This window comes from Dama dama, chromosome 6, assembly GCF_033118175.1.
Source record: "Dama dama isolate Ldn47 chromosome 6, ASM3311817v1, whole genome shotgun sequence".
In the NCBI taxonomy this organism is placed as follows: domain Eukaryota; kingdom Metazoa; phylum Chordata; class Mammalia; order Artiodactyla; family Cervidae; genus Dama; species Dama dama.
Window position 1 is genome coordinate 15,205,470 of NC_083686.1, and position 17,804 is coordinate 15,223,273.

Here is a 17,804-nt window from a genome sequence, read left to right on the forward strand (position 1 = left end):
GAAGGGAGGGTCAGGAGGGAAGGGACACACGTGTACCTGTGACCGATTCATGATGTTGTACGGCAGAAGCCAACACAATATTGTAAAGCAATTATCCTCCAATTAAAGATGGGAAAAAAGTCATTATTATCCTAATAGTATAAAGACCATTATAAGTAATTTGGTAAACTCCCTGACTGAAAAATTTATTAGAACAACGTGAATTTATCCTTTGGGCTGAAGGATACCTAGAAGTGAAAACCACTAGGTATCTGTGGATGTTTATGAAAAAAAAATGTTAAGGCAATCTTTCCCCTTCCTCCTGGCAGATCTCTGCTGATATTAGGACTAAACATGATATAGAAAGCCTGCTTCCACAATAAAAATCTTCGTCATGATATTTGCTTCCCAATTTGGAAGGAAAAAAATACAAGTATGTTTACTTACATTAATTAGGCTTTGTTTCTTGACTAATAAATTTGGAGATCTCAGTGAAATTGGTATTATTCACACATTATTATATTCTTCTGAGGTATCTAGAAAACGCTGGTATAATGATCTCTTACCTGTCCTGTATTTCTCAGTGTTTCCACAGCTTGCTTGTGGGTAGCCCCTTCTAGACTAACTCCATTCACAGCGAGGACACGATCACCTATAAATTAGGCAGTAAAGATGAAAGAAGCAAGTCATAAAATGAGGATTCTACATGTTCTTTAATACCTTAAGGTCTTGTTTTGTAGTAATTTGCTTGAGAGAGACTCAGACAAATTCTGGACAAAAGTCTGTCACAGAGTTTCTTTAACATGTACTTAATTCCTTTCGCTATTCTACAGCTAATCTTAGATATATTTTCAAACTGGATATTATATATACTATAAAATCAATTTTAATTATGAAAAAAAATGACCCACTGAGCTACAAATGTAGAGAGATGGGAGGGAACTAACCTAGTTAGTTCTTATTAGAAATGCAGATGTCACTGTTTTTAGAAGGGCACTACCCCTTTCCAATTCTCTGGAAATTTTCTTCTTAAAAAGTACAAAGCATGAACTAAAACAAAATATTTTCTGATACTAGATAGAGGATGGGCTTTCCTGGTAGCTCAGATGGTAAATAATCTGCCTGCAGTGCCTGAGACCTGGGTTCGATCCCGGGGTTAGGAAGATCCCTTGGAGGAGGCCAAGGCAACCCACTCCAGTATTCTGGCCTGAAAAATCCCCATGGACAGAGGAGCCTGGTGGGTTACAGTCCATGGGATTGCCAAGAATCAGAAACGACTGAGCGACTAAGCCCAGCACAGAGGATAAGCTGGAAATAAGAGTTTCTGGAATCATATCAAGGAGATTTTTCATGTTGTAGTCTTAAAATAATATGTTCTTATTTTATATTATGAATAATTTGAATGTCTTCATCAACTTTCCCATTTCTTCTTTATTTGTTGACATGATAATCCTTATGTAATTCCCATACCTACAAACACTCTACCTTTGTGAATTCTGCCATCAGACTCTGCTGCTCCCTTGGGAATAACAGCTTTCACATAAATGCCACCATGTCTGACACTGGTATTCACACCTCCCTAAGTAGAAAAAGACAAATAACGTTTTGTCACATGAAAAATGTCACACTCCATCTTTCAGGTCTGAGACCTAGAAAGTATTTCATTCATCAGCCAAAGCAGCAGCACCACATTAGCACATGCAATTACTTCAACACCCAAGAATATTTCTAGTAAGTTTTCCAAATGTGAATGCAGCTACTTTTTAGGAACATTCTTTATACAGAAAATAATGACATGCCAGATCTTTGCCTGGATGAGCAGGTACTCTTCCTTTTAGAGGTCTATACCATGCATTAGGTACAAACGGCAAGCAAAATCCAGCTGTGCGATATTAGTGTGAGAATATAACTGTCAGAAATAAACAGCATAGGAAGTAATATACTTCAGATCATATTTGCTAATCTGAAAGCAAATCTCATGAGTCAATGGAAAATGTTCTTTTCATTTTAAAAGGTTTTGGTATAGAGGTTGTGCTAGAGAGTAGGTGAGATCTAATGAGTAGATGCTACATCTCTTGTGGATATCCAGCTTTTATTTCCCTTCACAGTAGGAAGATAATAAAATTCTAAAGAAGTTAGGACAAGATAAAAAGGATTACAGTATTGAAAACTGATAGAAAATCAGGTTTTCTTTTGGATCTCTATATGTTAAGAGTGCTATTTCTACCTTATTTCTAAATGGCTTTTCATAACAAACAACATCCTTCAAATATAAATGATAATATTACAGTTTAGGGTATAGTATATTAATAGAATTCTAAAGCAGTTTCATCAAATAGCATATGCTTATATTTTAACTTCTTTAAAAGTATTACACATATTTTTGGGAACTTCTAATATTAAGCTACTAATCATATTTACATGCCAAGATGTATTATGAAGTGAAGGGCCTATAAATATATATTAGACTTTAATTATTTATGATGTAGGTTAAAATTATTCCATGCTGATGTAGAAGCTGCCAAGTATATACAAGACATACTTCTCAATTTTATATTTTTCAAGTCTTGTATTCAGATTAAACAAATATGAAATCTCTGGGGGAAAACAGCATTTGTCTAATTTCTTTTAAACCACAGGAAAAAGTGACTAGAACACGTAAGTTTTTAAAAAAAAGTCTTAAGATATAATTCAATTTAAAATTCTGCAAATATTTGACAAGTCTCCCTTTTGAAGCAAAATAATTCAAAATAAATTGGCATACAATAGGTTGCTGGAAATGGAGAAGAGAAAACATTTGAAAACCTTGTCAAACAGTACCGTGACACTTATCCCCAAGCTGTTATCATTTTTAGCCAGTTCAACCTCAAAGATATCTCCAGGTTTAGGAGGTGATGAAGGAAAAGTTTTAAAATTCATTTTGTTGGATGTATTCATGGAGGAGGAAGATTCCTTAACAAAGAAAAACAAACAAAAGCATTTCTTGTTAGAGTCAAACTGAATTATTAATGGAAGATCTTTCTCTGTTTGAAAAATTAAGTAAAAGCAAGATATTAAAGGATAGAGTAGACTCAAAAATGATGAAGGCTGGAAAAGATCTTAACAGTCATCTAAGCCAGTGCCTTCAGAGTTTAAAACTGAGGAAATTGAGACCTAGAGCTTAAAGGGCTGGCTTCAGGTAAAAAGACATGGCTGAGGGAAGCCCAGAATCCAGTTCAAACCTTGGCTTTTACATAATCCTTATCCAGTGCTTTTTATACACTCAAACTTAGAAAGCATTTCTATTTCCTTTTAAAAAAAATCCATATATATCATATAGTAGCTTTTAACTTGGGCCTTTAGATGAGTAGGCCTCAAGTTTATTTTGCTAATGTTTAAATCCAATACAAACATAGGCACAACAGCTAAGCCCAATCTATAAGAACATAACTCTCTCAGGAGGAATGCTGGAGACATTAATGAGGAATGTTTTTCAGTGAACAAAGGGCTTAAGGTTCTTTTCTGAAACCACTTGTGAAAATGGGTCTAAATTATATCATGTCTAATATTTCTAGGAAATAGTCAATTTTCTATGTTATTGTTCTTATTATCATACATTCAGAACTTCAGAGTAATTTAGGTTGTTAATAGTAAAGTCAACTGTCCATTATATGAATTACTTAGGAACAATTTTTTCAGATATTAAGTTCTCTTATTAATATAAATATTAAGTATGCAAGAGAGAAACAATTTATAGAAAACAATCATAATCTGGTTATTCATTCTTTTGTGTAATCACGAAGCAAGTTTCCAGAATAATAGCCATTTTGGAATTAGTATTCAAAGCTGCTAATTTCTCTGAAAGTTAGCATCAAATGCAGTAGCAGTTAGTAGCATCATACATAAACGATTTCTCCTTTCCAGAATAATGTACTCTGTTCATAGTAGATTATTCTGCTCTATAATACATTTGCTGTTGTTTGTTTTGTTAAGTGGGGGAAAAAAAATAAAAACCAAGATTCAAATTAAACGGTGCCTTTTGTGCAATGTGATGATCCTGACTGCTGGAATAAGTGGCTTCATCCATGTCTGAATCTCCACGGTCAGAGTAATCCGGTGCATCAGAAACGCCTGTATTTTTAGCTTTGCTTCGGTTATTGTCAGTAGAAGTCCACTTTTTCTCCGTAGCTTTGGATATCACAGATGGGGAAGGGCTGCCACGCTGTGAGTCCTGCCAGCTGCGGTCACCTGCATGGCTGGCAAAGAACCCATTGACCTGGCTCTGTGACAAGCTGGCACTCTCAGTCCTGGAATCCTGAGAGCTCAGGCTTCCCTCCCGCAGGCCGCCAGACAGCCCAAACGAGCTCTCTGAGATGTGCCTCGGGGTGCCCCGTGGCCAGCAGTGATCCTCAGAAGAATTTGCAGTGTTGTCTTGCAGGTGGGAAGGCTTTTTCATGTAGCTTTTCATGCCGTTGGCCACGTGCACAGGAGGGGAAGGCACTGCAAAGTCAAAATCCATCCATGAGAATGACAGGTTAGTGACACACGCCTGGGCTTACATACATGTATGATGTTCCCTGTAGCTGCTGGGAGGATTTTACGCAGGGTAACATGTGCACAACACCCGACCCAGGGCTTGGAACCATGACAAGGTCCCACAAACACTGAAGATGCTTTCCGTTTCCTTTGCTTCCTCTTTTGGTCGTTCTTTGGGCAGCTTCTATGGGAATGTATACCCATTTCATCTGAACTCATTTCCATTCCCCAAGACCTGTTTCAAGTTAAGTCTCCTCTGTGAAGACTTTCTTAATTCCCTATTCAAAAATAACTTGAATCTCTAAAAATCCTTGATCCTTGTTGATTGGTTATTTATATACTTGTTTTATACTGTCTTAACAAACTGCATGTTTTAGACTCCAAGTAATTATCAAAGAAGGTAATTCCATACTCCTTACATACATAGTTCTTTTAAAAAGCCACTTAGGAAAGCTTTCCTAAAACAAAAATCACAGGTGACATGTGTAAAAAAATTATAGATAATACATATACGTGGAATCTAGAAAAATGGTACAAAATTATATGGTCTTTTACATATATGCATATTTTACATACATATATCTTTTACATATGTGCCTTTTACATACATGTCTTTCACATTTCTGATATGTTGGCATCCTTTCCCTTTTATAAACAGGTTCAAGACAGGATTTCATAGATAACTGTTATATAAATATATTAATTGGGCAATGATTAAGAATTTTATTTCTGATTTGGCCTAAGATGTGATAGAACACACCAAGTACTTGGAGTTTACTCAAGTGATACTGATTCTGCACAACAAATCATTTTTATGTGTGTAAAGAGGAATGCAACAGAAAATCTTAGAAGTGATGAATGAAAGACTTATACTGATGCATAAAATTAAAGCAATCAGAACTACACATATTAAATTTCCAGAAAGGAAATAAAAGCTTAAATCTAATTTATATGTCAAGGTTCTCAATTTTTGTGGGAACTGGAACAGAATCCATAGCTCAGAGACATCCACAGTGTTACCTTTGGATAGCTTTTCTTTTGGCTGAGAGATAACAAGGGTCACATCTTCAGGTGCATTTTGCAAAATTTCAACTGCGGCATGGTGGCTGACCCCCTCCAGACTGACACTATTCACAGATATCAAACGGTCTCCTGTGAAAACAGACAACCCAGGTCTTCTACAGCAAAGAGAAATTCAGGCTAAATCTTAGAAATGTTACCTCCCCCTCATTATTTTTGTTTTACCCAACTTCTACTTTTGCCATCTGTGCAAATTCACTGTCAATAAATACTTCAAAGTGAAAGTGTTAGTCACCCAGTTGTGTGTCTGACTCTTTGTGACCCCATGGACTGTAGCCTGCCAGGCTCCTCTGTCCATGGAGTTCTCCAGGCAAGAATACTGGAGTGGGTAGCCATTCCCTTCTCCAGGGGATCTTCCCGACCCAGGGATCGAATCTGATCTCCCACAATGCAGGCAGCTTTACCATCTAAGCCACTAGGGAAGCCAGTAAATACTTACAAAATTCCCTAAATTACCTAAAAATAAATACCTGGCTTTAAGCATCCATCCAAGTCAGCTGGTCCTCCAGGAGTAACTGAACTAATAAATACACCTAGATCCAGTCTTCCCATCTTTTCTCCACCAATAATTTGAAATCCTGTGAATCAGCACATTAAAATAAAATGTTCATGGGGAGGGGCAAGATACGGATTAGGAGACTAAAAGGTATAAACTACTATATATAAAATAAATAAGCTATAAGAATATATTACATAGCACAGGAATATAGCCAATATTTTGCAATAACTATAGAAGGAATATAACCTTTAAAAATTGTGAATTACTATGTTGTACACCTGAAACTTACACAGCATTATAAATCAACTGTCTCAATAAAAAAGTAAAAATGAAAATGTCTCATGATATTGGTGCTTTCAAGGACTAATGATGAGTCTGCTGGACACACAGAAGTGTACAGACTCATACTGAATATGACTTAATAGGTAACACATGTGAGACGGGACTTAAATCTGTTGGAAACATTGCTTGTAAGCATTTCATCTTTGGCATTTCCTGACTGGGCAAGTGGGAGAAGGGGACTCAGGTAGGCAGGTTCCTCAATGCCAATGTTATGCAATCAACCTTTTCGTTCTGAATTCTCACAGAGCTTGAAGAATCTCAGTGACTTACCTAAGCCATACTGTGCATCTTTTTTCAGGTTAACCAGGGTGATCTCCCTTTCTGGTGAAGATGCTATGCTCCATCTTTTGTGTAGCACATCTATGGGGAAATTTTAAGATACAATTAACATAACATGGTTAGGCACTGAGACTGTCTGCTTGTTCCAATTTAAATAATAAAGCTCACTATTAGATTGCTCAGTCACTTTAAAATCATGTTTTAAATAAGATGCTATGAAAATAAATAAATAAATAAATAAGATGCTATGATCTATCTGCTGATAATGAGTTACAGTTTACCAAATGATTATGTTATTCATTTATTCCTTATAAATGGTTCCCTGTGAAATCAGTATATTTCAGTTACAAACGCATAAATAGATCTCAAGAAATTTAATGATTTGAGCAGGTTTACTCAGTTAGTACAGGTAAGAACTGAACCTTAAACTTAGGTTGTTATACTCTATGCCTTTTTGTCACATCATAGCTGACCTCCTGAATTTGACAACGCTCAATATGTTATAAAAATCTTCTACTAGTAAGTGGCTGGCATTTCTACTTGTATGAGTAAAAAACATTCATGGTAAATTCTAAGGTTTACGAAGAGACAGGATTAATTCTTTTAAATCTAATGACTTGGCTGCACATTTATATTCTCAAAGGGCTTCAATTTATTTCTTATTTTATTTATGGAACAATCTCACAAGGTAGGCAAAGAGATTTTTAGTCACTTTTTAGCAGATAAGGAATAATAGCTCATGACTTGCTCAAGATTATAGTGGGCATCACTGCCCAGCAAAACACCTTAGGGACTTGATAAATGCTAAATACACTGAGTGAATGTTGGCATCAAAACTAAAATTTATTTTTTCTTATTTCCACCTTTTTTTTTTAAGCAAGTGGATCACTGAAAAGTATCTCCTAAATTAAACCAATAAATATGCCACATAACTGTCATATTATTAAAATTACTTCATTTAGTTAGCAATCAGAGCATGTGAAAACACAGAAATACACACACACACTTCTTGTTATGAGTTAAAATGTGTTCCTCCACCCTTTCCACAAATAAATGTGCTGAACCAATAACTCCTAGTACCGCAGAATTCATAATCATGTTTAGAGACAGGTTTTTAAAAAGATAATTAAGTTAAAATGAGGTGTTTAGGGTGGCCTAATCCAATATGACTTCTTCCTTATAAAGAGGGGGGCTTCCCTGTTGGTTCAGACGGTAAAGCGCCTGCCTGCAATGAGGGAGACCTGGGTTTGATCGCTGGGTTGGGAAGATCCCCTGGAGAAGGAAATGGCAACCCATTTCCAGTACTCTTGCCTGGAAAACTCCATGGACGGAGGAGCCTGGTGGGCTACAGTCCACAGGGTCGCAAAGAGTTAAACACGATGAGCGACTTCACTTTATAAAGAGGGAACGTGGATATAGACATGTGTGCACAGAGAGAAAATCATGTGAAGACAGAATACCTCCATCTGCAAAGTCAAGCAGTGGTCTCAAGAAATCAATGCTGCTGACACTTTGATCTCAGACTTCTAACCTCTAGAAGCATGAGAACAAATCCATGTTGTTTAAGCCTCCCAATCTGTGGGACCGTGTTATGGCAGCTCGAGTAAACTAGTGCATTTCTTAACATCAACTGTAATTTAATAGTTGACACTTGTCTGTGTGTGAGGAGGTGGTAGTGGCCACAAATGAATTCAACACACTCAGAAAGACATCTGCTTAAATCTGCAAATTTATCTCTAAATAGTTTTTAGGCATATTGAAACTTTTTGAAAATTAGAGGTTATTTGCCAACATATGACTACCCGTGGATTTCAAATTGCATTATTATGTTATTAATAATAACATGTTACACAACATGTACTAATGCTTAAACGATGCAAATGTGATAGTTCATATTCTAGAAATAGACTCCTTTAATTTCAGAAAACCACCACCACCATCAGAAGCTCTCTGAAGTGAATTAACCTTGTCCCTTAAACACCAAGGACTAGTGCAAGCTTGATAGCTTCCTCTAGTATACATGTCTCTATTGTGTTGTTTCTTTTTGGCCAAAACTTAGTTATAAACTCAGCTATAATCAACAGAAGTAGTAGTAGTTCAATATTTCTAACTAATGAGATATCAAAAAAAGGAAGAAGATCCCTGGACAATGGTGTGAAGAGCCTTATATATTGGGTTTATACAAATAAAGTTCATGAGTTAGTTATTGTATAAATTAATATTATCTAAGTGGCTGATATGCTGCTACTGCGGCTAAGTCGCTTTAGTTGTGTCCGACTCTACTTTCATCCTAAAATAGATGACTAATTTTCAGCTAGAGTTGAATAAAAAATACAACAGAATGAAACTGATAAAATGAAACAAATACAGGATGAAGTCATGTTAGGTATTAAATGTAAACTTTTATCATCAACATTGTGAAGACAGAGTCCATTTCCTTTATGCAGTGTGTTTCTGCCTTTGATTATAAAAGGGATCAATATTCTGAATGTTTTTAAGCAGTATCTGCTACAAGTCAAAGGTACTGATTCAAAGAATAAAAATGCCATTTCTTTATTTTCATTTCCAACAATATGTACTTACAAGATTGGTTATTTACACTACTTATTTGGCTAAACAATATGTGTGTGCATGTATATAAAACATTTCCTAGGTAAACAATATTGGGATATAAGTACACACATACATACACTAATTATGCATTTTTTTTGGTATTTATTTCTCTAACTAGAAGCAACACATTAGGCTCTCTATATTCAAGGATTCATCAATGAGATTTGAATATTCATTCACTCAGTTATACTTTCAAATTTCAAATATTGTGTTGGCCAAAAAGTTCGTTTGGGATTTTCCAAAACAACAGAAAAACCCAAGTTAACTTTTTGTTTTTTGTTTTTTTTTAAAGTGTAGAGTTAATATTTTATTGTCACTTATCAGATGGCAGTAAGGTATATAATCTTCATACTTGATCTTTCCTTTGTGTAAATAAAAAAAATTACAAGTTTAAACAGCCAATGGCTGGCCATGTCTTCAGAAAACATGATTAGATTAATTCATTAATGGTGGCTTCAAGTTCTTCCTTATTAGCTCCAGAAAATTCACCCACCTTCTGTCCCTTTTTAAAAAACTGGAAGGTTGGCATGCATTTGACTTCACCCAAGTGAACTTTTTGGCTAACCCAACATCTGCTGAATAATATTCCTGTGAAAGTCCCTCATTAGGCAATTGGAGAAAATAAAAAGAGATAATATAAAAAAGTGATAATATATATGAAAACTGCTAGCATAATAAAGTTGGCTCAGATCAGAGCTCAATCTGATCAGGCTAGAAGAACAAAGATTTAGTCTGATTGATTAACAGAATGTTAACCACTCAAAGAAATATTTGTATCACAAAAGTATGAGTCGGACCTGTAAGAGCAGAGAGATTTCTTTCTGCCAGAAATAAAAGACTTCAGGGACAAGTGTGTGCATGTGCACATGTGCACAGTCATGTCCGACTCTTCATAATTCCATGGGCTGCAGCCCACCAGGCTCCTCTGTCCATGGAATTTTCTAGGAAAAATACTGGAGCAGGTTGCCATTTCCTTCTCCAGGGGATCTTCCTGACCTGGGGATCAAACCCACGTCTCTTGCATCTTCTGCATTAGCAGGCAGTTTCTTTACTACTGCGCCATCTGGGAAGCTCCTCAAGGACATGAGGTACAATTTAATAAGTGGATTATGTAGATGGTATACATGTACAACACGTAGAAAGAAAAGAAAGTGAAGTTGCTCAGTTGTGTCCGACTCTTTGCGACCCCATGGACTGTAACCTACCAGGCTTCTCCGTCCATGGGGTTCTCCTGGCAAGACTACTGGAGTGGGTTGCCATTTCCTTCTCCAGGAGATCTTCCCGACCCGGGGATTGAACCTGGGTCTCCCGCATTGCAGGCAGATGCTTTACCGTCTGAGCCACCCTGGACCATCAGGTAAGGCATTAACAAAAGCTGAGATGGATAAAAGGTGGAAAAGCTTCTGGGAAGATGGCACAGATCAGCTTGGCTAAAATACAAGATGAGTCAGGTGGAGTTGAATATTATTTTGGAAAGTGAAGCTTTGCTAACCTACTCTTTATAACAAGGAACCACCCCCGTCGTCCTGACTTATTAACGTGGGGACAGAGGAAGGATGTCAGTGTAGAGCTACATGTTAGTAGCAGTACTGTGCACATACTGAATTTATATTTATCTTGTATTCTATTCACATAGATGTTCAAAATACTTTTCTGTTGGCTTAAAAAAAAAAAAAAAGACAAGTATCTGGAGGTATATAGTACATAAGAACCCAACTAAATTTAAAGATACAGAATTCAATGAGGATTAAATAGAATTTATCAATCACTGAAAGTGAAGAGCCAGACATTTCAAGTACCAAGACATTTCTGAGTTATTTTAATTACTGTATGGAAATAAGCATTAATATTCAAGGTAAATATTTTTTATATCTTTAAAATAATTTTCTTTTTCTGTGGCCACAGCAAATTCTGCAAATATTTTAATGTGAAAAAGAGGCTCAAATAGAAATTTCCACTTCTTTAAGTAATACATGCTGGTGTTATTCCCAATAATGTTTACCTGTGAAATATCTTAAGAACTGATACATGTATAATTTAGAAATTAAAGGTACACTCTCTGCATTAGAGACTGTTTCAGTGTTGCCTTTCTCATCTCTCAAAAGGTTCATGAGGATCTATCAGTTCCCAAGTAGAATAATTGTGGATACTAATGATAGATACATATATGAGTAAGCTATCTGAATTTCCTAGTAAAAACACTTTTCAGATAAGGCCAAGGCCATCTAATTGATTTAAGTGAATCAATAATTCTTTTTCTAAGGAAAATTATTTTTTTCTGGTTACAGATACAGACCCTTGTCAATTATCAAGCAGCTCCACAAAATTGGTTCTAAGAGGAAACGGACAAAAGGTAGAGGATAAATTCATCACTCACTCTAGGGAAAAAAAGATCCATTTCAAACCTGGAGGTGACAGACCAGCAACACTACATTGGTATAAAAACAGAGAGGGGTATTATTCATTGTTATATCACCGTATACACTAACTGCTCTGGTGGTAGAAGCAGAAAATCATGATGGAAACTTTGGTGTTTTGTTTCTGTGACAGCACAAATTAGCTATGTGAAACAGAGCCACATAACACTTCAGGGACATATTTAACCCATTCACAGACTGAAAGGCTTGGATTAGATAAAACTTTTTATATTTTTTTCAGATAAACTTTTAAGTTACTTTCAGTTCTCAATTCATCTGACTCTATATTTTGTTTCTGGTTAATTCTCCTATGTGTTGAATTCTCTGTGAGCACTTTGGACTTTTATTTTTCATAATCTTCAACTATGTACGTATCCTAATTAAACTTTAGGTGGAAAAAAAAACCCCTAGCATTTAAATTATACTGGTCCTTGATATCTGACTAAAAAGTAATCTTTTAATCTCAAATAAACAACGTAATCTACCAGATTAAGAAAAAAAATTCCCCTAACCTACTAGCTAAAGGGAACAGAAAAATAACAAAGCCCAAAGTCAGCCTAAGGAAGAAAATAATAAGGATCAGAGAGGAAGTTAAAAGAGGAGAAGCAACTAACACTGTGCGTGCTCAGTTGTACCTGACCCCTTGGCAGTATCTGAATCTACGGTCCTGTGGACTGCAGCCTGCCAGGCTCCTCTGTCCATGGGATTCTCCAGGTAAGAATACTGGAGTGGAATACTGGACGATCCTTCAGGGGATCGTCCTGATCCAGGGACTGAACCTGCATTCCTTAATGTGTCTCCTGCTTTGGTAGGTGGATTCTCTACCACATGCCACCTGGGAAGCCCACCAGAGAGATACAAAAAAATCAGAAGGGAATATTACAGTTAAGTGCCAACAAGCTAGACAACGTAGAATAAATGGAGCAATTTCTAGAAACATACAGACTGCCAAAATTGAGTCAAGAAGAAATGGATACTTTGAGCAGACCTACCACTAGCAGGAAAATTGAATTTGTCATTAAAAAATTCCCAGCAAAAAAAGTCAAGTGAACTGGAGAGTTCACAGGAAAATTCTATCAACACATAAAGAAGAAATTACACCTATGCTTTTCAAAGGATTCCCTCAAAATGAAGATGACAAAATACTGGCAAATTCATTCTAGGAGGCCACCATGCATTATTACGGTATGAACCAGATAAAGACACTACAAAATAAAGAAAATTACAAGCCAATATCTTTGATAAATACAGATGCAAGCATCCTCAACAAAACATTAGCAAGTCAAATGCAAAACTATATAAAAAGGATCATACACCATGATTTATTCCAGGGACACAGGGATTGTTCAACTTTCACAAAACAGTCTGTGATATACCACATAAACAAAGGGAAGGATAAAAAGCACATGATCATCTCAATAGACACAGAAAAGCATCTGACAAAATTCAACATCTATTCATGATAAAAACTCTCCAGAAAGTGGGTATAGGAAGAACATATCTCAACATAATAAAGTGTGTGACCAACACGCTGGTCACAGCTAACACCATATTCAACAGTGAAAAGCTGAAAACCTTTCCTCTAAATTCAGAAACAACACAAGGATGCCCAAATCTTCCTACTTCTATTCAACATAGTACTGAAGTCAGTAAAGTTGCAGGATATGAGATTAACATATAGAAATCTGTTGTGGACGTCCCTGGTGGCAAAGTGGATAAGAATCTGCCTGCCAAAGCAAGAGACACAGGTTTGATTCCTGGTCTGAGAAGATTCCACATGCTGCGGAGCAACTAAGCCAGTGCGCCACAAATACTGCGCCCACGCTCTAGACCCTGTGAGCCGGAACTATAAGGCCAGTGTGTCACAACTACTGAAGCTCAGGTGCCCCAGAACCTGTGTTCTGCAACAAGAAAAGCCACCACAATGAGAAGATTGGGCACTGAATCCAAGAGTATCCCTTGATTGCTGCAACCAGAGAAAGCCTGCACACAGCAGTGAAGACCTAGTGCAGCAAAAAAAAAAAAAAGAAAAAATTTTGCTTTTCTATGTACTACTAAGGAACTATCAGAAAGAGAAAGTTAAAAAGAAAGCATGCAAACAACAACAAAATTCTCCTTAAAATCACATCAAAAAGAATAAAATACCTAGGAACAAGCTTAACCAGGGATGTAAAAGATCTTCACTCTGAAAACTACAGTGGCCATACTGCTCAAAGCACTTTACAGATTTAATGTAAAAATACGCATGACATTTTTCACAGAACTAGAAGAAATAATCCTAAAATTTATATGGAACCACAAAAGACCCTGAATTGCCAAAGCAATTTTGGAAAAAAAAAGGATAAAGTTATCATCACCTCAGACTTCAGATTATATCACAAAGCTACAGTAATAAAAACACCATGGTACTGGCACAAAAGCAGACACATAGATCAATGGGACAGAGAACCTAGAAATAAATTTATGCACCTATGGTTACTTAGGGCAAAGGCTAACAGAGTTTTGCCAAGAGAACACACTGGTCATAGCAAACACACTTTTTCAACAACACAAGAGACGACTCTACACATGGACATCACCAGATGGTCAATACCAAAATCTGATTGATTATATTCTTCAGCCAAAGACGGAGTAGCTCTATACAGTCAGCAAAAACAAGACCAGGAGCTGACTGCGGTTCAGATCATGAACTCCTTACTGCAAAATCAAACTGAAAATGAAGAAAGTAGAGAAAACCATTAGGCCATTCAGGTAGGACCTAAATAAAATCCCTTATAATTATACAGTGGAAATGCCAAATAGATTAAAGGGATTAGATCTGACATTACCTGAAGAACCATGGATGGAGATTTTTAATGTACAGGAGGCGGTAATCAAAACCATCCCCAAGAAAAAGAAATGCAAAAAGGCAAAAGGGTTGTCTGAGGAGGCCTTACAAATAGCTGAGAAAAGAAGAGAAGATAAAGGCAAAGGAGAAAGGGAAAGATACACCCATCTGAAGTTCCAAAGAACAGCAAGGAGAGATAAGAAAGCCTTCCTAAGTGATCAATGCAAAGAAATAGAGGAAAACAACAGAATAGGAAAGACTAGAGATCTCTTCAAGAAAATCAGAGATACTAAGGGAACATTTCATGCAAAGATGGGCACAATAAAGGACAGAAATGGTATGGCCCTAACAGGAGCAGAAGATATAAAGAAGAGGTGGCAAAAATACACAGAAGAACCATACAAAAAAAGATCTTAATGACTCAGATAACCACAATGCTGTGATCACTCACCTAGAGCTAGACATCCTGGAATGTGAAGTTAAGTGGGCCTTAGGAAGCATCACTAAAAACAAAGTTAGTGGAGGTGATGGAATTCCAATTGAGCTATTTCAAATCCTAAAAGATGATGCTGTTGAAGTGCGGCACTCAATATGCCAGCAAATTTGCAAACTCAGAAGTGGCCACAGAACTGGAAAAGGTCAGTTTTCATTCCAATCCCAACGAAAGGCAATGCCAAAGAATGTTCAAACTACCGCACAATTGCACTCATTTCACACACTAGCAAGTGAAAGTTGCTCAGTAGTGTCCGACTCTTTGCAACCCCATGGACTATACAGTCCATGGAATTCTCCAGGGCCAGAATACTGGAGAGGGTCACCTTTCCCTTCTCCAGGGGATCTTCCCAACCCAGGGATGGAACCTAGGTCTCCCACATTGCAGGCAGATTCTTTACCAACTGAGCCACAAGGGAAGCCCAAGAATACTGGAGTGGGTAGCCTGTCCTTCCTTCAGCGGATCTTCCCAACCCAGGAAATGAACCGGGGTCTCCTGCATTGCAGGTGGTTTCTTTACCAGCTGAGCTAGCAGGGAAGCCCTTGCCAAACACTAACAAAGTAATGCTCAAAACTCTCCAAGCTAGGCTTCAACAGTTTGTGAACTGAGAACTTCCAGATGTACAAGCTGGATTTAGAAAAGGCAGAGGAACAAGAGATCAAATTGCTGACACCTGTTGGATCACAGAAAAAGTTACAGAATTTTAGAAAACCATCTGCTTCTGCTGCAATGACTATGCTAAAGCCTTTGACTGTGTGGATCACAACAAACTGTGGAAAATTCTGAAAGAGATGGGAATACCAGACCACCTGACCTGCCTCTTGAGAAACGTGTATGCAGGTCAAGAAGCAACAGTCAGAACTGGACATTGGCCATCAGACTGGTTCCAAATAGGAAAAGGAGAACGTCAAGGCTGTATATTGTCACCCTGCCTATTTAACTTATATGCAGAGTACATCATGAGAAACGCTTGGCTGGAGGAAGCACAAATTGGAATCAAGATTGCCAGGAGAAATAACAGTAAGCTCAGAGATGCAGATGACATCACCCTTATGGCAGAAAGGGAAGAGTAACTAAAGAACCTCTTGATGAAGGTGAAAGAGGAGAGTAAAAAGCTGGCTGAAAACTCAACATTCAGAAAACGAAGATCATGGCTTCTGGTCCCATCACTTCATGCCAAATAGATGGGGAAACAACAGAAACAGTGAGAGACTTTATTTTCTTGTGCTCCAAAATCACTGCAGATGGTGACTGCAGCCATGAAACTAAAAGACGCTTGTTCCTTTGAAGAAAAGCTATGACAAACCTAGACAGCATATTAAAAAGCAGAGACATTACTTTGCCGACAAAGATCTGTCTAGTCAAAGCTACGGTTTTTCCATTAGTCATGTATGGGTATGAAAGTTGGACCATAAAGAAGGCTGAGTGCTAAAGAATTGAAGCTGTTGAACTGTGGTGTTGGAGAAGACTCGTGATAGTCCCTTGGACTGCAAGGAGATCCAACCAGTCCATCCTAAAGGAAATCAATCCTGAATATTCATTGGAAGGACTGATACTGAAGCTGCAGCTGCAATACTTTGTCCACCCGATGAGAAGAGCCAACTCATTAGAAATGACCCTGATGCTGGGAAAGATTGAAGGCAGGAGGGGAAGGGGACGACAGAGGATGAGATGGTTGGATGGCATCATTGACTCAATGAAGATGAGTTTGAGCAAGTTCTAGGAGTTGGTGAAGGACAGGGCGCCCTGGCATGCTGCAGTTCATGGGGTCACAAAGAGTGGGACACAACTGAGTGACTGAATAAGAACATGTCAATTATTGTATAGCAAAGGAAGTAAAATATACAATTGAGAAAAGACAGTCTCTTCAATAACTGATGCTTAAAAAAACTGGAATAGTACATGTCAAATAATGAGATTAGAACACTTCCTCATACCATGTACAAAAATAAACCCCAAATGGATAAAAAACCCAAAACCATAAAAGTCCTGGATGAGAAGATAGGCAGAACCACACCTTGACATAAACTGTAGTAATAGTTTTTCTGGATATGTCTTCTCAGGCAAACGACATAAAAGCAAAAATGAACAAATAAGACCTAATTAAATTTAAAAACTTCTGCAAAGGAAACCACTGACAAAATGAAAAGATAATCTACTGAATGAGAGAAGGTATTTTGTAAATATGACCATCAAGGGATAATATCCCAAATATATAACTCATACAACTCAATATAAAAAACACAACCAAAAAAAAAAAGACCCAAAGGCCTGAAAAGACATTTTTCCAAAAAAGACATACAAATGGTCAACAGGCACATAAAAAGATACTTGAAATCAGTAATCATCAGAAATGCAGACTAAAACCACAATGAGCTATCACCTCACACCTGTCAGAATGGCTACATACAATAAAAGTCTACAAAAATCAAATGTTATTGGGGGTGTGGAGAAAAGAGAATCCTTGTACACTGTTGGTGGGAATGTAAAATGGTGCAGCCACTATGGAAAACAATATGGATGTTTCTCAAAAACCTAAAAACAGAACTATCACATGACCCAGCAATTCCACTCCTGGGTATACATCCAAGAAAAACAAAATCACTAATTCAAAAATACACATGTACCCCAAAGTTCATAGCAGCACAATTTACAAATATCTAAGATACAGAAGCAACCCAAGTGTCCATCAACAGAATGAATGGATAAAGAAGATGTGATACACACACACACACACATACACAAATACACAATGGAATA

At 37.1% G+C, this 17,804-nt stretch overlaps 1 protein-coding gene across 9 annotated transcripts in view; it reads right to left on the reverse strand.

The window, feature by feature from the left end:
* Positions 1 to 17,804, reverse strand: part of PTPN13 (protein tyrosine phosphatase non-receptor type 13) — a 212,479-nt gene that overhangs the window by 38,885 nt on the left and 155,790 nt on the right. For 4 of the 9 annotated variants that reach the window (XM_061145598.1, XM_061145595.1, XM_061145592.1 and 1 more), the window contains 7 exons: positions 6,686 to 6,775; positions 6,045 to 6,152; positions 5,515 to 5,646; positions 3,995 to 4,458; positions 2,785 to 2,931; positions 1,465 to 1,558; positions 546 to 631 (listed from right to left, as the gene is read on the reverse strand). In XM_061145598.1, the coding sequence (XP_061001581.1) occupies positions 546 to 631; positions 1,465 to 1,558; positions 2,785 to 2,931; positions 3,995 to 4,458; positions 5,515 to 5,646; positions 6,045 to 6,152; positions 6,686 to 6,775 (1,121 nt within the window). The remainder of the gene's footprint in view (positions 1 to 545; positions 632 to 1,464; positions 1,559 to 2,784; positions 2,932 to 3,994; positions 4,459 to 5,514; positions 5,647 to 6,044; positions 6,153 to 6,685; positions 6,776 to 17,804) is intronic. The other 5 variants (XM_061145601.1, XM_061145594.1, XM_061145600.1 and 2 more) reach the window with 2 other exon arrangements.